The 23,252-nt window shown below is 41.8% G+C and overlaps 2 protein-coding genes across 2 annotated transcripts in view; one reads left to right on the top strand and one right to left on the bottom strand.

The window, feature by feature from the left end:
- The window catches only part of FAM185A (family with sequence similarity 185, member A), a 32,747-nt gene extending 29,533 nt beyond the window's left edge, over positions 1-3,214 (top strand). Inside the window, exon 8 of the mRNA XM_010156553.1 lies at positions 2,977-3,214. Within this exon, the coding sequence (XP_010154855.1) occupies positions 2,977-3,092 (116 nt within the window). The 3' untranslated portion in view covers positions 3,093-3,214. The remainder of the gene's footprint in view (positions 1-2,976) is intronic.
- Positions 3,215-5,851: 2,637 nt separating this feature from the next.
- The window catches only part of FBXL13 (F-box and leucine-rich repeat protein 13), an 82,278-nt gene continuing 64,877 nt past the window's right edge, over positions 5,852-23,252 (bottom strand). The window contains 5 exon segments of the mRNA XM_010156554.1: positions 5,852-5,890; positions 5,892-6,009; positions 14,116-14,279; positions 18,220-18,354; positions 21,804-21,887. Of these exon segments, the coding sequence (XP_010154856.1) occupies positions 5,852-5,890; positions 5,892-6,009; positions 14,116-14,279; positions 18,220-18,354; positions 21,804-21,887 (540 nt within the window).

The raw sequence follows: 23,252 nt of genomic DNA on the forward strand, positions 1-23,252 counted from the left end.
TGCTGAAAGTTAAGCTGCCCAGCTGTCGGGGTGTAGCACTCCTTCTTCCCACTGTGCAGCTGACTTGGGGCTAGTGCATCCAGAGTTATGGTTCTGATCCCAGGAGGAACACTATCTGTTGCCGTGTCCCTCCCTGTTTTCTCTGTTCTCAAGGCACTTCTTCAAAACTTCCTTTCTTTCCTGGAAGCAATTTTTATTGACTCTTTGCCCCGAGAATTGAGTAGGAAGAGCTTTGTTTTACAATATCCCTCTAAACAGTCGCTCCATGAAGCCTTGATCCTTAAGCAGTATCTTAAAAAAAAAACAAACAAAGACCCAGGTTGTATCTGGAAAAGATTACATTCCTTCAAGTCAAATAGAAAGTTCATCCAACTTTTTTAAAACACATTAGATGAGATGCTATCCTACAGTTTTTTATTGGTTTCAGCTTGCAATTTAACTCAAACTGTTCACAGTGTTTTTGAGATACACCACCAGTGAACATTTAAAATACACTCCTCTTCATGTGTTTTATGATATGAAAATAGAGCTTTCTAACCTCTCCAGTCTCCAGGAAGGCAAGCGAATAAACAGTCAGTACTTGCCTGTGTGAAGTTCTGTGAAGCTGTTCTCTGCGTTTAGACAGCACACATGGGGGAGGAAAACCACCTTTTCCCTGGGTGTTAAATTGAAATGGTGGCCACGCAGCATTTGGCGCATCTGCCTTCTGAGCTCATGCTGTTGTCTTGACTGTTGGGTTTTGAAATGAAATCCTTCTTCCCCCTCCTCTTATTCTCAACCTAGCAGGCTGTTTGCTGTTGTGATTTAATCATGCTAGCAAAGTCATCCTCAAAGTCCACTTATGTTCCCACAGTACTCAGAGTACAGACAGTGAGTACAGTTAAGACCAAACTATCATCAAAAGGTCTCCAGCTAAACCTTGTTGCTTGACTAGCGCCTCATACACATAGCTGTTTAAGTATCTTCAGCTTGATTTGAATCTGCTACTGGTGATAGGCTTCGTAACCTTAAAATAGTTTGAAGATCTTCATCCCTGGGGAGTGGAACTTGACACTCACTATTCCTGCAGGCAGTTTGGTATTTTCTGCAGTCCCTTCACGGGCAGAGCTCCAAAAGAAGCATAAGGAACAAAACATTTTTCTAAGTTCACTTAGCCAATGCAGAATGAGAAACAGAGCTCAGACAACAACAGAGCTTTAAAACAGCTCGTTTAATTTGTTTCTGTGTTTCTTCAACAACTCTAACTCTTGCTAAAGCAGTGCCTGAAACTGGTCATTTACAGGGCTGATGCTGTGCTTCAGAGTTTGTTCCTTGTACTGAAGTACACGCCATAGTGACAAAAACATGAGAGAGGGGAACTGGGACCAAGTGCCCCAATACGCCCTTTCTGGAAATATCTCTCTGCTCTACGTTTATTGTGTCCTCTCTCCTTAGGAGAAAAAAAAAAGCTGTATTTGCAGTGCTCTACAGCTGTTAAGGGATCGACTGAAGTTGTCCTTTACACTTCTTTGAGTCATTTTTGTGACACTAGGAGGCTGTTTCTTGTTTAAAATTCAGACTGATGTAATGTCTTCAGGGCTGCTTCTGCTTAAAGGGTAGGTTTTTAACTTCTGAGCTGTATTCTCTTGATACAATACTATTGCCAGTCGATGACTCAGGAAAGCTTTCTGAGGAACTGAAGCTGCAGATTTTAACACATTTCTTGTACAACACATTTGTCCAACTTCGTGATTGTCATCGTAGATTTAAGTCCATAATCAGACAGGGAGGATTCAGCCTTGCAGCATGAATGATACTGAGACAGTGTGATTGCGGCTGCCTGGAGCAATCCCGAGTGCAGAAATTGTACTGGGATATGCAGATGGGTGTTCTTGAAGGGATGTTGTAGTTAGACAACAAAGGACACTGCAAAACCTCTTCATTCAGTGGGAGAACTCCATCAGCGTTGGACTCCTGTGAGAATCCCGTACTTCTAAGCAGTACCGCAGCCCGCGAGCGAACTGATGTGGGTTTGGCCCGTAACCTTCAATTCATCCCACTCCGAAGGACTGAGGCGCTGAAACGCCTGTGAGTTCTGGCATGTAGGCTTGAGTTGTGGAAACCAAGGCAACAATGTCAGTTGGAGTTTCACCACCGGTTTTGACGTGGCCAAAACTTAACTTCAGCTGTGTTACAGGTCAGAGCAGAGCATGTTTGCAAAGTTGCTTCAGAATCTGCTTCCCTGCCGTCTCTCGTGCTATTCCAGGCTCAAATTAGTTCTAAACTTAGAACTCAGCCACACGAACACTAAAGTAACAATAAAAGATACTGTGTGAAGATAAACCAAGGTGAAGGTTGGGCTTGTGATACAGGCACTGATTTGGGCCTTAAAAGATTCCAGTGTAATTCCCCATTTGGTCATAAATCTTCTGTATAAAGGAAGATTGCTTATGCTCTCTTGGACTCAGTTTAACTGTAAAGTTGAGGGTAAGTTGAACTTTTTCCTTTGTCTGTTATACAGTGAGTTTTTCGATGCGTGACTGTGTATACTAAGTTTATGTGAAATATTTAAGAAGACAGACATCTCAGGGTGTGTTGTTTTTAATTCATTATCATAAGAAAGAAGTGACATGTCTGGTCATCTGGAAATTCAGGTTTTACCCTCTTGCATGTTTACAGTAAAGATAAAAACTCTTCAAATTATTTAGCCAGATTAGTGGCTAATATAGGCCTGTTTCCTAGCCCATAATAAACTCCTGTGCTACTGTAGAATAAAACCCACAACTTTACAGTAGCAGTGTTATGGGAAATGAGATTAATGCACAGAACTGTATCAAGAATGAAATGTCAGAAGCCCCTGTTTATATATGTATATATATATACGAATTCTACTAAATAAAAGTCTTAAGTATTTCCAGGGAGCTTGACAGAGAAGGCAGCGTGAAGATGGTGTGTGCACTGTGTGTCAAATTAAACCAACGGAACTCTCTTTTCCAGGCCACATGAATCAGAAGAATGAAACGGACAAATGGATTAAGGCTGACACACAAAATGGCAAAGTGTATCTTAAAAGCCAGAGCTGGATCCAGTCTGTCAAGCTGAAGAGTTCTTAAAGGTGAAAGAGGCCAGAGGGTTAAATCAGGAAATTGTAAAGGAACACTTCTCTAAAATAATGAAGATTTTTTAATGTATATTCTTAATATGAGAGAAATTATATGTTAAATGAGGGTGTTTTACAGGTCTGGTTTACTTTTAGTGCCTTTTAGAACCACAAGATCTTACGTACTGAGAATTTGTATAACTTGACCCACTTACCACATTGGTATAAAAGACAGTAACTGTCAAGCAAAAGTTTAGAGTCATCAGTTAAAAACAAGAAGTATTTTCCGTATCTGATATGTGAAAATACAAAATTTACTTCTAAGGTGACATGCTCTGCGTGCTATTTTATATATTTTAATTTAATGTCTCAGTATTGTGGGAATTCTGCTGGTTAATGCAAAATGCAGAGAATCTTCAACCAAATTATCTGTATATCGTGGGTAGGATAAAACCACTTTCAGAACTGCTGTTCTTATTTGGTGTTTGACCCCTGAGCAGTTTCTGCCTTGTCAGTGGGTACTGTCTGTGTAAAACTACTTCGGTGAAATGACAGCACTTGCTCCGTGTCACCCTGAACCACTCATTTGTGGATGGAAATAAGAATTCTAGCTGTGTCCAACGCTGTTCTTCTGCAGAGGAAAGCTCTTAAAATAAACACTCAAAAGTACAAAGGGTCTGGCAGGTTTCAGAGAGAAACACTCCTCCAACTGGCCTTCGGACACAAGTCCACGTTAACATTACCCTAAAGTAAAAGCCACCAAAGAACGGGAGCATTGGCCTACTAAGTGAGGACTGTAATCTGCTCATTTGCTGCGTTTCCAGGACTCTAAGCTCGTGGAGGCAGAAAGGTACGTGTGCCCTGCACAAGGCCATTCATGATTTCTGGGGAGGATTTTGTGTTGCCCTAATGCAAACACACGGTAAAGTAAGAGCTTTTAAAAGCTTTTCCGTACATGCATATGGCACCTTATAAAAGAAGTACTGAAATTTGTGTTCTAAAACTGAAATGCTAAGAATTCCTGCCAACTGAGTGGATGGAGAGCAGCACAGGGGAGTTGGGAGTGTCAGCTCGCTCAGGTTTGAAGTTGTGTATTTATGTGTTTACGTACCTTAGATCATAATGGTACGTTCTGAACTCCTCCATTCCCTCAGGGTTCCCCAAGAAGTGTAATTGCCTCTGGCTCATGGACTTCAGTAGTCAAGGGCAGCATTTTCACTATAATTCAGGGTGGTTAAAAACTCCACGTTTTGTTTGCTGTTGTGTGTGCTGTTTGTTTGGATGAGGCGGGCACCGATGCGTGTGGCAAATTACATGTATTTTTAATATAAACACTAATATATAAAGCAGTATGAATATTATTACTAAAATAAATATATTACTAGTTATTAGTAGTTACTATTGTTATAAATTTTAAAATATATAGAATTAATAAATATGTAATGGTTTTAGATTTCCTGAAAAATTTCTGAAAGTAGTGATTTCTGTGCGCTGCTGCAGGCAGAGTGGAAGAAGCACTTCTCAATTCACCCTGCACTGAAAATAAAAACAATGTAGTAGGTGTCTCACAAAATTGAGTCCACTCAATGGTTCCATTATTCATCAGGAATGCAAAGCGTGACACCCTCTGATTAAGGTGGTGCTTTTTGGGACTGCTGCATCAGCAATTTAAGGGAGAACATAGTAAGAAAACATGGGGCTTTTCTTCCACATTCAAAAGACAGCAAGCTAAGGCATTGCTCTTCTAAACTAGCTGGAATTAAACATTAGGATTGCTAGTAACTTGTTTAAAGAAGTTTGAATAAGCCATCAAAAAATTATGCTACTGCTAAAGCTACTCTGATGATATTCTTTCCAAGCTAATAATAAATGTTGAGACCAGTTAGAGCTTTAACATAAAGGTCAAGAATGAGCTGCAGAAAGACAAATCTTTGGGAGTTTTCCCAAAGGCATTTGAGTAATGTGTTGTTCTGCTCGAATGAGGTGAAACTGTATTTTTCTCTAGACAAGGAAAGAGTAGTGGGTTACCAGTAATTAAGATCTGAATGGCAAATCCCCTGTATGCTCTTTTTTTTTTTTTTTTCCATTTGATGAGAAGACACATTCTTGTAAAGAGAAAATTTACCCTTTAACACTTTTCTCATCTGTGCTGCTTCTCATTCGATTCTCCTGACTCTGTCCACTGCCAGCCAGCCTGCAGTTCAGATCTGCAAATGTAAACATCGCCTCACTTGGAGAGTTGAACTCAGCCTGAGAGGCTTTTATGAGAACTGGGGCTCTGGGGGCACAAGTGACTGTTGAGAAGCTGAGAACTGTGCTTCAATGTTCGCGTAGAGCTGTGCATTAAGGAATCGGTAGTAGCTCTTCATTGCTCAAGAGCACTGTACCTGATGAGTACCAGCCGTGTCAAGGGTGAAGTTCTGTGGGGAGTCAGAGTGTTTATGGCCTGGAGAGGACCTTCGTGGCAACCAAGGACCCCAAGCACATGGATTTATTTATTGCTTACTCTGCATGGGACTAGGAACACTTCTGGTTATTGAAGGATGAAGACGGCTCGACGCCACATCTGAACGTTAGCGATGTTGTTTCAGCGCAGCCGTCTTGCTGGAGGCGTGCACACTCCTGCGAGAGAGGTTCACAGTGCTTCCTTGCTAATTCAACAAATGGCCTTTTATTATTATAGTATGCTTAGTTTGAAGAAAAATAATACAGTGTTCTTTTCATGCTCCGGTGAAAAAAACTTTGAACTGTAGAGGTTGTTACGCAATTTCTTCATCTCTCATTTTGAAGCATTTGTTTATTCAGGCTCTGATGTGGGGTTTTTTGGTGAAGGTGTGTTACCATCCCGGTCATACCCAAACCATGAAGGAGGGTCAGCATCATTGTGTTCTGGTTTCTCCAGTTGGGCTGTATATTTCAAGACAGCTTGTCTGCAACAAGAGATAAAAAAATGACAACAGTTAAAAAGGAGTTTGTAGAGGCTGTTTTTACCAAGAACACAAGAAGCTGTTTAATGAGCAACTGTTCCTTGTTTTAACTGAAGATACCAATATTAGAAGAGGGGTTGTGGAAATTATAGAAGATAATGGGTTAGGTCATAGAGGTGCAGAGTAAATTAGCTGAGAAGGGGCCTCTAGAGATCGTTGAATCCTGGTTTTGCTCTCAATGGATCCAGCTAGACCGGGTGGGTCAGGGCTTTGCTAGCTGAGTTCTAAATATCTCTAGGGCTGAAGATTGCACAGCCTCTCTGGGATCCTGTTGGAGTGTCTGACCAGACTCCTGATTAAAAAAGTTTCCTTGTATGTAATCAGAACTTTACATATGCTGCTTGTCCTCTGAGGAAAGTCTGGCCCTGTCTTCTCCTCTGTATCCTCTGATCAGTTACAGCCAGCAGCAAGGTCTCCTCCAGCCCCAGCCTTCTCTTCTTGCGACTGAGCAAAGCAGTTCTCGCAGCATCTCCACACGTCGTGTGCTCCCGCCCTTTAATGGTTGTGGTGGCCCCCATCTGCCCTTGCTCTGGTGTGCCAGTGTCTGTCTGGACTGGGGACCCTACAGGGCAGATCTCTGGGACTGAGCAGGTGATGCCACTGGAGTAACAGCATTGTCTTGTGAAGAAAACATAATGCCGAGCCAGATAGGTAAACTGGTTACATCAGAAGAGATCAAAGTGTCCAGAGTGGTTTTTCATCACTGTATAGGAAGGCCACAGTAGCTGTGCAGCTCCCTAGCTCTGGTTTTCCTTTGAACAGTCAGCAACCTAGCCAAGTATTTTTACCTTTATTTGGTTCACTTTCTGCTTTCTTTTTGACTAACCTTGCCACTTGCAGTTCTCTTCTGTCACACACCTCTTTCTTGAAGCGTACTGAACGGAGAACACAGCGGCAGTGCTGCAGAGCCGTACTGCTATCGGCGCTAGCCCCAAGGCTGCGTTTGCAGCTTCTGTGATAGCTGAACCGGAAGAGCTTATGATGCCCAAAACCACCCATGACCCCTCTGATCTCCCTGATGTTTTGTGGCCGCTGCCCCTCTGCAGGGTTAGAACACAAAAGCCAATGAACCAGAGAAAAATTACACAGAAATAGGAGAAAATCAGGTGTACTGAATGAGACATCCAAAAAAGAAGTTGAAGAGCAACTCTCCCTCCTTTCCAAGCAGTGTCAGTCCAGCACCTTTCATTGCCTTCCCGAGCTGGACACTCAGCCCGCCGCTTTCAGCCTATGGAATGTCTCTTTCTTTCCACCACTTCTGCGACTTGGCTGCCAGCCGGCTGCGCAGAGCGCCGGCCTCCCCCCAGCCCTGGCTCCTGCACTCCCGAAAGCCCCCCCGGGCTGAGCGTACTCATGTGCTCGCTGGGGAAGAGCCAGCTCCCTGCATCTCCCATCCCTCTCAGGACGTTCAACCTGAGCTGGCGTCACAGCCGTGGCAAGGCAGCCTTTCTCCCTGCCGGCCAAGTCCCGGAGCACCCTAACAGCACAACCTGTGGCATCTAGACAAGGCTAGAAAAACATCCACGTGAAAGGGGGCTGTTACCTGCCAGCGGCGCTACTACGCTCTCGGGTTTTTTCCCAAAGTGAAAGCGCCGAGGGTTAAGCAAGAGGCAGCCGCGCACAGCTGCAACGCATGCACTGCCACAGTGGGCCGGGGAGGCGGCGAGAGGGGCAGAGCGGGTGAGGCGAGGAGGCCTCCTTTCCAACCGCTGCGGGATATGTTTTTCAGTCTTGACACTGCCACACTGTATGAGCCGCAGGAGCACAAGGCCGCATCTGTTTTTATATGAGGGAGGCCTGTGCCGGTGAGGAATGTGTGCACAATTTATGTGAGCTGTAAGCTCTAAGCTGTAAAGTAAAAATCAACTCATCCTAGTCCAAATTCCTGTTTTTTCATGGAAACTGCAATGTATGGCGGCTGTCTGACGCATGTATAAGGGGAGCTGTTACTATTTTTTTGGAAACTTATGCTGTCCCATGCCTGGAGCTACAGTTGATTAGTTTGCCAGAAACAGCCCTTCATTAATCATCAACACATGGCAAAATAGATCATTTATTTAAGATACACTGTACTATGACACAGCCTGCTTATTTATTTATATAGTGTTTTAAATAAGCACATGGATGAATAAAGGATTTCAGCAAATAATTACAATTGTCTGTGGCCAAGCAAATAGCCTGGTTAAGTCAGACAGAAGTACTGGCCCAAACCCATGGCTCAGGCACCACTGGAATAGCTAATTGAATCCTTACCCCAAGTTTTGGTCCCCTTTACTGAGAGGGGGGAGCTAGGAAATACAGTTCTGCATCACGGCCTGAATCCTGAGCCATTCCAAAATTCAGAAAAGTTTGACTGGGTCCCTCATAATGAAAAGCAGAGGTTTTGAAAAAGACTTTTTGCAATGAGGTAACAAAAACCAATCAGGAGTAAAAAGCAATGGAAAATATAAGCTTAAACATGGGAGAACTGCTTAGAGTAGAATTGCAGGAGAGATTAAGCCAAAGAGACACGTGGAGGCAGGCAGCAAATGGGAAAAGCAGGAAGCATCCTGCAAACATGCTCCAGGTTACAGAACGTGGTAAGAGTGCATAAAATCTGAAGTATTCTGCGGTCCCTGTCAGCTGCAGCAGTTGGATTGTTCTATGGCAGCCAGTGTAAGAGCATGCGATGGCTGAAACATGGCACTCCAGGAGCCTCCCTGCCACCTCTGAAGAGCGATTTACAGTCAGGGAGATGACAATACTGTATTTTTGTGGATTCGTCAAAAGAAAAATTGAAAGAAATTATTCTTAGTCCTTTACCAAATCACGTGTAGGCTGTCTTCATTTCCAACTACATGTGTGTTGGACTCCCAGATCCTTCCTGCCTTGAGTCCTGAATATTTGGATCACACCCAAGAAATTCTGCTTTTCCAAGAAAACAGTTCTTGCAATCTCCTTTCTAGCCAACAGCAACCATCAGAAAACACAGCAAAATAAAACCCTATCAAAAATTAAAATATTTTCCAATGTCCATTGTGTTGTAGCTATTAAGACCCAATGTAATGTCCACTTAACAGGCAAATATTGTCATAGTATTTGTTGATGAGTCACTTGTTAATAGAATGGTTGTGAGTTTAAAAGAAATGTAACTGGCTTCATATTAGTGCAGACAAGAAAGAAGGAAGCATTCAATTTTGCCCTCACAGAGCAGCTTTTGGTAGAAACAGTGTGCTGCAGATGAGCTGCAGCTTGGTGAGAGCACAGGACTGGCTGGCGAGCGCTCCTCAAGGCAGCGGCAGATTTCCTTTCTCATTTTGCACCCATAAACGTTAACGGAGTTGCACCTTTCTCAGCACTGCAGCTGACTTCAAATGGAGTTTGTGTTTTGAGGTTTAAGGAGAATGTTTTACAGGGAAGAGGAGTGTTTCTCCAAAGATGCCAGTGTCTTCTTGTAGGGTCACTCCCAAGTGAATCACAACCGATACAACCTTTTCCAGCAGAAGCCACATTTTAAAAAGCAGTTAGTCAGCTTTCTTTTCCTCTAGTAGGACAAATCAATTGTACCAGTATCATACGCTCCCACAGGTAGATTATCCGTGATTCTTTGTGGCATTTAGAAACAGGATTAATTGGAAAGTCATTAGCCTCTGGATACAGAAATATGCAGCAGGATATCAGGCCATACATAGGCCATTTTTTTTCTTCTTCTGACATTTAATAAACCTGGAACCAGGCTGGTATGCTGGCAAATACCTCGAGTGCTACCTGATACTGGAAAGAATAGACTGTTTGTATGCTTGTAACTGTTTCCTATGAAGCTGCATTGCACTGAAACTTGAAGAACTTTGTGGCACCATATGTTTTCTATTTTAATCTAATGAAACCTTGAAAAAGAATGTGACACATAAGATATGCCTCAATATTTGCAAGGCTCAGCCTATTAAGAGATGTCTGCTAGGACTGGTTGGTGTTTAATAAGAAATAATGGGGAATTCCTTTGGCAAAATGAAGTACTCATGATTTCTAGATTTTTGTAGAGCAACTTTAAAGTAAAAACGTATTTATTCTATTGCTTATTTAGAACCGAAACCACTAGCATGTTTAGTTCTGCAGGTTAATCTGATTTTTGCACAGATGTTCTCTTTCATCTCCTTTAATAGGGAATGAAATGTTTCTGGAATGTAGGTTTCCCACCTGTAGAACGTAAATTACACTTGAAACCAGCCTCTACGTTCTGTGAAAATCTAAGAATCTGAATAAGGTTTTAAGAGTTAGTCTGAAAATGGAGAATGAGGCCCTGTTGTTCAGTTTTCTGACAACCTGTTGTTTATTATTCATGACTAAAAACATACAGGTTGTGAGTGAAATATATAGTTTTATAAAAATATATTGTGACATCTTAGCGACAGGTCTGTCATTGCTTTTGATGTCACTGAAAAGCTGCTGCAAGACAACTTAACTGTAGGATCACTGCCATGTTTTACTGTGCTTTTGCTGTAGTTACTGGCAGAAGATTCATTTTTTATCATACTTGCAATATTGGCCTTGAACCACGATAAGGAACAATTTTTGTGAAGTGTGACACACGCAGGATGTGGCATATATCTGACTCTCGCTGTGAACTCCTTTTGTTGCTGAGTATCATTCCATCTCCTGACAAATGTAAAGCCTGACTGAAGAGCCACTCTGACCGTGGTGTGGTCAGTCTGCTCTGCAGCCTGTGTAGGTCTAGGGAGGCTCTAGACCTGTTGGAAGGAACAAGCGCAGGGTCTTCAGTGCTGAATTACTCTACATGACTGATCCACTCCATAGTTTTTGTCCCAAGCTCAAATGGCACGGGGTGGGAGTTTCCTACCGTTGAGCACGTGGTGCAAAGGGCTGGCAAAGAAAAGAACCAACCATCCACTGCCACATACCAGAAAATCCGGCTCAAGAAGGTAATATCTGCAAAGTTTGCCTAGGTCTGAAAATCACAAAAAGGGCAAAGATAACACTGGGTGGAGAGTGTGTCTCATGGTTGCTTTTTTGTTTTGCAAAGATCTGTAACTCTCCAGGGCCTTCTTTACAGTAAAAATAACTGGTTGGGAAATTCTTTGGCTGAGTCAGAAAGAAGAGTTTAATCAAGACATTTGGAGAACCCATAGCATACGGGACTCTGAGGCAGAGGCATAATCCTAGGTCGTTTCTAAGAAGTCATGTCAGCCCTTTGATCATGGCTCACCCAGCAGAGATTTGAACTCACACAGATTTCTGTTCCTAATACATCTCACTTATACTCACAGATGTATAAGCAACCGGAGCCTGAAAGGGACAACACTAGTTACTGCTCTAAACAGAGGTATGAAGTCACAGAAAAAGCAAGTCAACAACAGTAATCCTGGGGTAAAAGAAAACCCCTTGAGGCTTAGTGTGAGAAAAACTGTGAATCAGAAAGTTATGGAGAGATTAAATGTATTTGAAGTATCTTTTTTCACCATGAACAGGGTAGTTAATTTACAGTAAATTTTCTCAATTGTTACTCTTGCACACCAATCCTTCAAAACACTTTCTGTATCTAACAAGTATTTAATTAGTAGTAAAGGTTTCAAGAAGGAAGTCCTGAGATGACATGAAGAAAACTAAGTCAGAGAGAAGTAAAGAAAATAAAAGTAATGACAGTAGAATTGGTTGTGGTGAGACAGGAGGGTTTGGAAAGCATGAAGCACACTGGAAATATCTTCTAAGTTATTAAGCATCCTCATTGGTCTTGTGGTCTCTCAAGTGACTATTAAACGTTGGAATGGCTCAGTAGGGCATGTGCTATCTACAGTGGCCCTGTTAGAGTGGGGTGACAGCTCCCCTAGTACGGATACTCGCTATATGAGATAGTATTGTGTATATATCTTACACTATACATAAAGTTTGATTAAACTTTAGTTCTTTTCCCGTTTCAGTCCCTTTGGTGTGTCTGGCCACTGCACGGTTCTAGGTGTACGGTGCCTGGTCTGTCATGCTCTTAACCTCCACGGAAGGGACAGACATTGAAGCATCTTTGAGCCTCACAGCTTAAAACAGCTCTAAACTCAGCTCTCCCACTTCTCGAGAAGAGTGAGAAGCAGGACCTCGGTAATTACAGGCCTGTCAGTCTCAATCCAGTGCCTGGTGGAATTATGGAGAAGGTAATTCAGGGAGTTGTTGAAAAACACTTGAGAGAGAGTGAATGCAGTCATTGGTCATAGCCAGCATGGGCTCATGAGGGAAAGGCCTGCTTTTAACTTTCTTTTATGGCAAGGCCACACATGTCGTTAACCAAGGGAAGACGGCAGATGTGGTGGTTTTTTTATTTTAGCAAAGCTTTTGATACTGTCTGATACAGTATCCTTCTGGATAAACTGTCCAGCACACAGCTAGACAAGTCCGTAATACACTGGGTGAGCAATTAGCTGACAGGTTGGGCTCAAAGACTTACAGTAAATGGGGTTACACCAGGCGGGCAGCCAGGCCCTCCAGTGGGGTTTCCCAGGGCTCAGTGCTTTTTAATGTTTTTACAAATGATCTGGATGCAGGAATTGAATGTACATGAAGTAAGTTTGCCGATGATACTAAACCAAGAGGAGCTGTGGACACCACTCTCCCAAGGGTAGAGAGGCCTTACAGCGAGATCTGGATAGACTAGAGAGCTGCAATCAGCCGTATGAAATGTAACGAGCACATGCTGGATTTCCACCTGGGATGGGGTAGTTTTGGTTATACATACAAACTGGAGGAGAAGAGTCCGGATAGCAGCCCTGTGGAAAGAGATCTGGGGGTTTGGGTTGATGTCAAGTTGAATATGAGGCAACAGTGTGCCCGGCAGCCCCAAGGGCCAACCGTGTCCTGGGGTGCATCAAGCACGGCACAGCGAGCCGGTCGACAGGTGCGATTGTCCCACTCCACTTGTGCAGCCCCACCTCAAGTACCGCGTGCAGTTTGGGCTGCCTCAGTATAAGGACATCAAACTATTACAGTGTGTCCAGAGGAAGGTGACCCAGATGGTGAAAGAGCTCACGAGCTTAGGAGGAGCAGCTGAGGTCACCTGGCTTGTTCAGCCATGAGGAGAGAAGGCTGAGGGGTGCCCTCCGCGCAGTCTACACCTTCCTGTAGGTGGGCATGGGAAGGAGGGCTGCGCTCATCTCCTCTCTCTGGGGACCAGCAATTGCACACAAGAAGATGGAACGAAGCTGCATCAGGAATTCAGATTGGACATTAGGAAAAGGTTCTTTACGGAGAGGGTGGTGGGTCACTGGTACAGGCTCCCCAGGGAAGCTGTCACAGCACCATGCCTGTCAGAGCTCAAGGAGCATCTGGGTGACGCTTTTAGTCATATGGTTCAGTTTTAGGCTGTCCTGTGAGGAGCAGGGAGTTGGACTCAAAAATCTTTATGAGTCATTTCCAGCTTGAGATACTCTATGATTCCAAACCTGACCAGAACTGACTGGCTTTTCAAATATCATGGGGAGTTCAGGAGACTCAGTCCATTTACACCAGTGTACAAGTTGGATTACATTGTGGTAGATGACCTGGTTTTTTTCAACTGCAGATACATAACAAGTATGTTTCACTTGTATTTCATGAAACTATGCTTACGATACCTTGACTCATTTGCTGTAAGCACACTGCATTTTGAGCACAGGCCCACATCTACTTCTGCTGTACACCGACATTCGGTCGTTGGGAAACGTGATCCCACAAACCCTCGGAATGAGCTCAAATACACAGTGCGATGGCAGAGAGCATCAGTCCCAGTCTTTTTTCTTCTTCATGTTCCCATGTGTCCTTGAGGTGATATCCTATGTCTGCAGGAACTTCCCTAAGAGGACGTTGTCTGCCATAAAGGTAGATGGGGTCCCCATTTCCCTTCCTTCTGGCTGACACTAGAACATGTAGATACCTACTCCAGGCCACAGGAATCCTAAGGTAATGTGGACACCCCCTAGATAAAGGAGCGAGATGCCATACCTAGCATGGCACCACGATGTCACAGAAGAAAACCCACGTGTTTTCAGGTTTACAGCACTTCTGAATTCAGATTAGGAAATATCCTCTTACTTGGTAATATTTCTGCAGTACAGCATCTTGAGAATCTGGAGTTGCTTACAGCCTTTCCAGAGAGATTTTAGCGCTTTGTCAGTAAGATGAATGCACCCCGAGACATCCAAGAAGCGGAGGTAATGGCAGGCTGCAGCCAAATACTGGATACAGGTATCCGTCATCTGTAAATGAAGCAACAAGACATGCAGGAGTTAGAAGATTATTGAATAGTTGAAGGAAAAAACCACAGAGCAAAATTTTAGTGTCTGATTTTGGGGAAAACTATGTTTTAAAATACTTTATGGAAGTGAAGTTTCTGGCATAGCAGAATTCTGAATCTCTGCAAGAGGCTATACAGCAACTCTCACTTAAATATTAGTTAACTGTGATTCCAGTACAGTCTAAAGTATTGTGGGGTTTTTTTCACCTAATCAGAATGGTTTAACTTCCCCAACCTCATAATGTTGCAACGTAGCACATACAAGCCTTCAGCTTTACCTACTGTCCCAGTGTTCTCGTTAAACTATTAGGGTACCCTTACAGTTTAGTTACATCAGTTTTGTATCTCAGTTCTTTGTTACCAATCAGTGTCCTACACCAAGACCTTTTTAATGTATCATTGTTTTCTTTAGCTCTGAAGCAGAGCTGCTTAGTTTCACCTCACAATTCCATTTTTCTAAACTGATACTCATTGCCACCGACGCTGGAAATTTTGACAAAAACATGAGATGTAGACTCTCCAAGGAACATAAGCAGTCATGCAAGCAACTTGCTCCACTGACCGCAGCAGGAAGAGTCACGAATACGTTATGCACATACTTGAATTACCGTGTTTGGTCAGGGTGAAAAACCAAGAGGGGACATACTAAAGACTTTTTAAAGATATTGGATTAAAATCAGTGGAGTGGGATGGTGGAAGGGAAAACAAGGGTTTCCCTTGCATCAAACAGCCAACCCCATGAGGATCGAAAAGGGACAAGGAGGCAAGATGAAGCTGGGATTTTGGGTTGTAGAAGAGAAAATTAGCACACCATCTCATGATACAGTCCTCCTGGAATTTAGAGGTAATTCCCTGCTTTGCTTATTCCAGATTTAGCTATATGTACCAAATTAAGATCTACAATAGATTAATAACTAGATTAAATGATAAATAAATAGATTCATATTCCTATTGAAATAAAAAGAAGTTGCTGACTCTGAAGTCAGTAATCGGTATCAGATGCATTTAAGAGAAATCTGCATTCACCATACACTCAATCCTATGCCCTTTAGAGGACTGAATTACGGAATTCATCGTCCATCGGACTGTGCCTTCAGAACTTTTCAATTTAAATAGCTGATTCATTCAATCAGAGATTTATTTTCATTCCTTGCTGTATTTTTTCATGTGTAGGATATGTTTCCCACAGCAACTTCATTTTTTTCCTATGAAATAAGAATTACTCCAATCAGACTCTTCCCTTGAGTAACTCAGAACTGCACTGCTGAATATTTAATAGCATCAGCATTTGCAAAATGCCTTGTACCTGTCCTGGGTACACAGAAACGTGACAGGGAGGCTCACTGCACTTTCACTGAAGCCAGTGGAGTGTGTTCAAAGACAATTTGCCCCAGCAGATATGATTCAAGTGATAAACTCTTCTAATTTTACAGTAACCTGCATAGCACATGCCAAAACTTTCATAATGGACATGTATTCTATACTGACTTTCCATGTTCTCTTGCTATGATTTATTTAATTTTTTTTTTAATAGATAAAATATAGCTGATGTTGCAGGACATGACTGTCAGACATATTAACATATATCCTTTGGAACAGGTTCATTCTTACTTTAATCTCCTGACCATTTTTAAACAGTCTCTAAGTGGAAAATATTTTCATACGTAGCAGCTGGATCCCCTCAATTTGCACAAGAGATTGCCAAAGGATTTGAAAAACCCATTAGTTTTAACATCCACAGGTGTGCCCATCTCATTTTACGGAGTTACAAGCTGGATTCAGGTCAAAAAAAGAGTTGTAAACTTATGGGTAGGTTTATTTGGAAGACTCTGGATGTTCTTTTCTGAAAATAGTAGGGTATGAGCAGTTAACAGATTGGCTTTATAACCATTTAAAGAAATGATACCATCTAGGAACAAAGCATTGGAAGGGGATGACTAGGTCACCGAGTCTACTTCTTGTTCCCATTTGCAGGAACTACAAAACACGACCCAGTTCATTCCCTTATCAAGAGACATCCTAACATTCCTTAATACTTCACCCCCGTCTCCCTTCCCAGGATGCTGTTACACAATTCACTGCTCTGATAATCAGAAACTCTCCCAATTTCCAGACTAATGTATACTGCCGTTTCATAGCGGGTTTGTTTTCCTGTGTCAGTATATAAGGTGCAGTGGAAAGCGTGGCAGAGAAGACTGACTGCAACACTACCTAACTTCAACTACTTCGGGAAGATCTCCACACACAACTTCTATTATCCCTGTTACTATGGAAAAATTGCTTAGTATCTATCTAAAATCAAAGGATACAGGAGATTGAGAGCCATGTGTGTAACAATTAATGGTGTACCGTAATGTATCTGTAGGATAGAAACCAAGGGCTCTTGTAAGACACGGAGCAACTTCCTTGGCCTGCCTATCTGAAACACAGCCTGTGGGCTTCGGCCCAGAGGCTGAGAAACTCACAAACTTTTGGAAGGCAAACAAATTGATCAGAATATCTGTGATTTAGGGCTGGCTGTCTAGTCAGCCAAGTCATCTCAAACTGCTTGGCCAGGAGGCTGTCTTCAGCCAGTGCAGTGAATAAGAGGACATGAGGACTCTGTGGAGGACTGAAAGAATAATCAAGGGGTTTGGAGATGGGCGTTGGAGAGGAGGAAGGCAGGGACAAGTGATGGCTGCAGATGTATTGTGAAGGAACAGGACATGGGCACCTCAGGAGGAAAAAAGGGTGAAACTGGTCTAATGAGTACGGTGAAATTTTAAAGCATAGTTCAAAATTAACTTTTCCAAAAGTAGTAATAAACTTGGCCTATTCTCACTTGATAGTCATGGAAGCAACACTACAACAACATTTTCCATGAAATTAAAAAAAATATGGAACCGTAATTTTTAAAACTGCGTTTGATTGTTTATTGCCAAAATGCATCAAGTTTTTGCTATTAAAGAAAATAACTAAAAGTGCAGAAGTAACCAAGTACAATATATTTAATTATATAAATTAAACCACAGTACACTTCATCGGGCTCAGCAAAGCACACTGGTGACAGTGGGAACCACTATCAAAACTGTCACATGAACTTGGATATTAAAGGCATATTCATACAGCCCTGGGGTGACTATCATTCTGACTGTCCTCGTAGTCAGTAGAGAGATGGGGCTTCTCAAAGGACTGAGGAAACGTTCCCTCACTGATGCTTTGTAGGAACCATTCTCGCCACTGACTGTAAACAACAACCGAAGTAAAACTCCCTTCCAGAGGTATAAATTATCCAAATACCTCATAAATTTTATTTTCCAAAGGACTTAGTTTCTTAGGCTTAGAATCTTCAAAATAATTAAGCATGAATTTACATCTCTTGAGTGCATCAGCTTTTAGGCACTCCTACTATTTTCAAAGTAGCACTGCCCTGCCATGTAAAGCCACAGGTAGAAAGGTTTTATGCCCCAGTTTATGCTTTGCCTGGGTTCAGAAAGAGCAGTGGAAAAAATGAAGCAAGAAAATACCAAGAGTTATTAAAACAAAGACATCACCCTTTGGAAGCACCCAAACCACCAGAAGCTGAGAGAGTGTTCGCAGAAGTATCTCAAAAAGCCCTTCTTCTTCACCCTTCCCTAGACATCAACCCTTGGAGAAGCAAACTTTCATGTGATACGGCACAGACACCTGTATGCTGTAGCTGCAACCGTTAGAAGAACACCAAATGTTCTCAAGAGCCAAGTCTCAGAACTTAAAACTCATGGAAACTCGGCTGGACGTCCGTGTCTGATTTCTAAATTAGCTGAGTACATTGTAGAACAGTGACAAGACACAGATGCCAGCAGGTCACATTTCTGAATGAGATGTTAATTACTTCTTTGCACTAGCAATCCCAGAAGTATTGCCCAATTTTTCACACGTACCTTCGGACAACCCACTATGCTGACAGATGTTAGTCTGGGGCAGTGAAATGCCATCGCTTTCACAGCTTCGTCCGTCAGCTGAGGGCAGTAAGAGACGTGGCAGTATTCCAGGAGTTTTGTGCCCTTGCAGAACTCCTGGAGGAGTGACAAACAAACCAGTCATTCTTAGGTGACATGCCTATTTTTATCAATTTATGATTTATTTACATCAATCCTTTGAGGCACTTCCATTTGCTAGGTAGCCTTTATTAGTAATGAAGTCATTCAGCCCTTGGCTATGCATATCACTGGAAAAGATGCATCAAGAGGCTAGTTTCCATTGCCTGTATTTTATACTGTGTGTTCATTAGACTAACATGCACATAAATTCCACTATATCTATTAAAATATGTTGAATTTGATTTTAGACCTTTTGTCTGTATCCTCACTCGGTCTTCTGCCTATCAATACAGCTATAGCAAGGCAGTGATCCTTCGGCTTGTTTTATTTTACAAATAGCAGGATGTGAATGCTTTAACTTAGGACTGGTTGGAGTCGACAATTCAGAATATATAAAAATTGACTTCAGCACTTTTCCTGTTCCAGTTCTAGCTTTACAGGCCGTTACCTGCAATACAGAAACATTCTAAAGCCAGTAACTGAATGGTTTTTATCCATGTGTAAGAGAAACTGCACTCCCTTCAGGATTAGTCCTCAGATGTGATGACTTAATCGCTGCATTCTCAGCTAGGGTATGTAGCACATGCTGAAGCCAAGATTTCAGTGCCTGTGAGATATCTTGTTTTTACTGGCACAGTTTGCCTGCATACATATTTTAAATATCCTCCAAAGTTAGGTTCTGAATTTTCTCATAACTTTAAGTCTAGCCCTACATTATTTTGCAAATAGCACTATAATTATATTTGCAATCAAAGGAAATGGAGCTTTGTTGCTCACTTTGTGCCTGTATCCCTGGTTCTACGCCTATAAAGAAAATAAAACGACAGAAGAGGTTGTGAAGATAAATAAAGTTTGCAAAACATTTAGACACGGTAAGGAATTGAACACCATGTGAAGGAAGTAACATCATTTTCTAACTTATGTGCACAATTTTAATTCTGTGTAAATAAAACCTGAGGACACACACAAGCATCAATGGAAATACAAAATACCAACTTGCTGCTCATACAGTGAGAATCATCTGAGTTATGAATGAGTAAAGATACTAATAAAATACGTGCTCACATAAGCATGTACATACTGTTAAAATGCCTGCGAACAAGTAAATGAATTAACACGGTACAGTCAACATTATTTTTGGCATTTTATAACTTTCAGATATTTACCTTAACGGTGTTAGTAAAGCCCTCTTAATACGCATTTGCTTTTCACATTTAAATAATCTTTATGTAATCAAAGTATAACCAAGATGTGCAGCATGTAATGGGGTTACTCTACAAATTTTCTATAATATCCTTAGATTTGGCTTACAAAAAAGACTTGCCATTTTGAGTTACTTCCTAAACCTCTTTTTTCTCCTGCCCTCCCTAGATCCATGACAACATGGCTTCTGTAACTCCTGCATGTACTCCTGCTAACCCTTTCTTCCTCAAAAAATGCAAATATGGCAGACAGAGAGCATAAACACCTCTTTTTTCACAGTATTTTTTTGTACTTGCTCTGTGTAGTGGCAGAGCTGAAATAGCATCTTAGCCATAAGCCTAGCACAACACAGAAGTGAATATTGTCCTCTGAAAGCAACAGCACCAGCAGCACACGACTCTCTACGCTACACACAAGATGTACATACTTGGTCATTGCTTTGGTTAACAACGTGGACCTTGTACAGAACATTCATGAAAGGCGAGTCAGAGTTATCCCTAAAGAAGCAAATCCTAATGGCGTGACATGTATGTTGGGTAACAAGATTCAATCCAGATGTATCCCTTGTGGTGCAGCAACAACTGACTATTTTTTACAATATATGGCTATAAAATTGTGGAGCTTTATAGTGGAAAAAATGTAGAAGCCAAAGACTGGGATTACGTGATGACACTGCCTGTACCTGCAGGCTTACGATCTGCAAGTGTTTATGGGCATGAAATCTATCTCATTAAAAACCATGATTTAAGCATTTCTGTTACACATGGTCAGGAACAATTCTCGGTTACAGAAAGAAGTGCTCTTACTTGGATGTAAATCCTCTCTCCTTCCTAACAAGATGGATGGCTCTTTTCCTACTGTAAAGTTACATCTAGTGTTTATTTCTTATATTGCCCTGAAAACACAAAGCAGTAAATCTAAGCAATCATACTGAATTTGCCCAACATCCATAAGGATTCAGCAACCTGTGATAAGGGATTTCACAGCATAACTATACATTTTGGAAACATTTTTTCTTCATTCTGAATTTTCAAACAAGGTTCATGTCATGCACGCTAGATTATGCATGGAAGTAAACAGCAGAAACGTTGACCCTTATCTACCCTTTTCATGCCACTTAAGACTGAACAGATTTCCGTCGTATTCCCTCCGCCATCTCCCTTCCAGACCGCAGGTTCCTTGCTTACTTAACTGTTCCTTTGATGGTGATTGTACCATATCTCTGACCATTCCCTATTACCCTCTCTGAATTTTTTCCAGTTTCCAGTGCAATGCTTTACCCATAAAAAGAACTACAGTAACACCAAATAACTGATTTTACCAAAACAAGACAATGAGTACTAACTCAGAATCAGAATTTAGTATGTAGTTACTGCTGTGATGATAGTGTAAGAATAATAAATATTTGGATGGCAGGTCTCATTGTTGTCAATTACAAAAGCCCCAAACCATACCAGGGTAGGAAGTTTTCTCTTCACACCTTTAACCCAAGCCTCATAAAGGCAGCAGACTTCCCTAAGAAGTAGGTCCATTTGGCATATCGGGCCTTCTGCTCCCTTCAGAAGGGAGTCCTCTATGACAATGACCCATGTTTTTCTCTTTACAGAAGCAGTTTGATGCAGAGCATAGGCCAACTTAACCTCAGCAACAGCTCCAATCTAGATGAACCATCACCCTTATTGTTCAGTTCCGCTGGCAGAGCCTCCTACGTATTACATGAGGGCACCTGGGAGGGTGGGGTAGTCATGGAGGAGACATGCCTTCTGCACCAGGCAGGAACTTGCCACCATTGCCCCCTGTCCCTTAAGTCACTGTGTTCAGTCAGTTTGAGAGAGGATCGTGAATCTTCTCTATCAGTCTGCCTGTTGGGCCCGTCCCAGGGATGGTAGTGTGCAATTCCGGTACTCTCCCTCACTCTCCCTGACATTCCGCAACCTACTCACCTCCTCCCAGAGCTCTGTCACTAGCAGAGGAGCTCCTCTACCTGGGCACACCTCCCACAGGTGTGCTCACTGCTGCTGTCCCGTACTGGCATTCATGGAAGGAATGAGAAAAAAATGGAAAGGAATGAAAGGGGAGAATCATTTATAAGGGTGAGAGTGCAGGACGGTGTACTGAAGAATGAATGATGATGTACAGGGTGAAATAAGATCAGTTTTGGACATGGTTGACTTGAAGAAATATGCTTCCAGGAAACTCCAAGCAAAGAGGTGAAGTTTTACCTGAATCCCAGTATCACTGATGTTTTTGCATTCTGATATAGAAAGTTCCTTTATTTTTCCATGGCGGCCAAGGGCTCTCAAACCCTAAGAAATTCCAGAAAGATGAATCTTAAAGTCAATACATGCAATTATATGTAACTGCATTTAACACATTAAGATGCTCAATAACATCCAATGCCTTTATATTTAAAGCTTCTCTCTAAGAATTACAGCACCTTTTAAGACATTCTCTTCAGCAGCATGCATATAGTTCAGCCTCTGATTTTTGCTGAAAGTATGTACAGGGGTTAAGAATTCTTTGCAGAAATAACTCAACTGAGAAAGTAAATTTTCCTACCTGATCAGAAAGAAAGAAACTGAAGAAAAGTAGCATGGTGTGAAATTCTTCCACAGGGGACAGACCAGGACTCTCATAAAGCAAAATACATTTACAGATCCCCTCCAAAATCTGGGTCTGAAAGAACTTTTCACAAACTTCTTGGTTGGAAGAGCAAAATACTGTTTGCTATGACTAGATAATATCTTAAAATTGCTGCCTTTAGGATCTGCTTACCAGTAAGGCTTTATGGCTATAGCTATGATACAAGAGAGCATTTGAAACGGTGCAGTCGCACTCATAGATGCATGAACAACCCCCATATTCAAGACAATAGGGAGGTGAAAACAGTGGTGATTTCTTATTTTAGGAGTGCAAAAGGATCTGAAGATGCTTTGTGATTTTAACTGCTTGTACACCAGGAAACAGGACCATGTTCTGATCCTAAACTCTCTAATCTGAAGGAGAATTAAATGTCGAATTTGTAAAATGTATTTGCATAGTCACAACAGAATATCTCTCTGCTTCATATCAATAAAGTAAACTTTACTGAAAAACAAATTTATCACTTTATTCCATATGGCTAATAAATTATCTACAATTAGGCAGCGAACAGCACTGCACAGAAAGGAAATATAATCTTGAAAAAATAAGCACATGTAAATAGTGTCTGGAATCCAGATGTGGACAATGTAATGATAATGCTGGAAGAGTGAGGCTGGAGTTCAAATTTTGCAAATTCCTGAAACCTCACAGGCTGAATAAACCCAAAAAAATGGAACAATGAAAGAGATTTCCAATCCTGGCTACATATGGAAACAAAGACATTAGCATTTTTCTCAGCAGACGCAGTTATGTGGTGACTGTTACTTTCAATAGCTTAATGAAACTCTACAGATTTCAAATCTTTGTTGACCAGAGCACTCCTGTTCAAGACAAAGAAACAATTATGTGCTTAAACCCCAAATGGGTTTATGTCAGAACTTGAATGCCTTACAGCAGAGACTGATAGTGATAGGTGTGAGCTTATGGACATAATTCTTGCATTTTTCTTCATTTAAAAGTGGCACCACTTTAATCACTTGGTAGTGAAATACTGAAGAATATTATAAAGGTTCTTTTGCTACATGAGA

The sequence above is a fragment of the Eurypyga helias genome, unplaced genomic scaffold (assembly GCF_000690775.1).
Source record: "Eurypyga helias isolate BGI_N326 unplaced genomic scaffold, ASM69077v1 scaffold9608, whole genome shotgun sequence".
In the NCBI taxonomy this organism is placed as follows: domain Eukaryota; kingdom Metazoa; phylum Chordata; class Aves; order Eurypygiformes; family Eurypygidae; genus Eurypyga; species Eurypyga helias.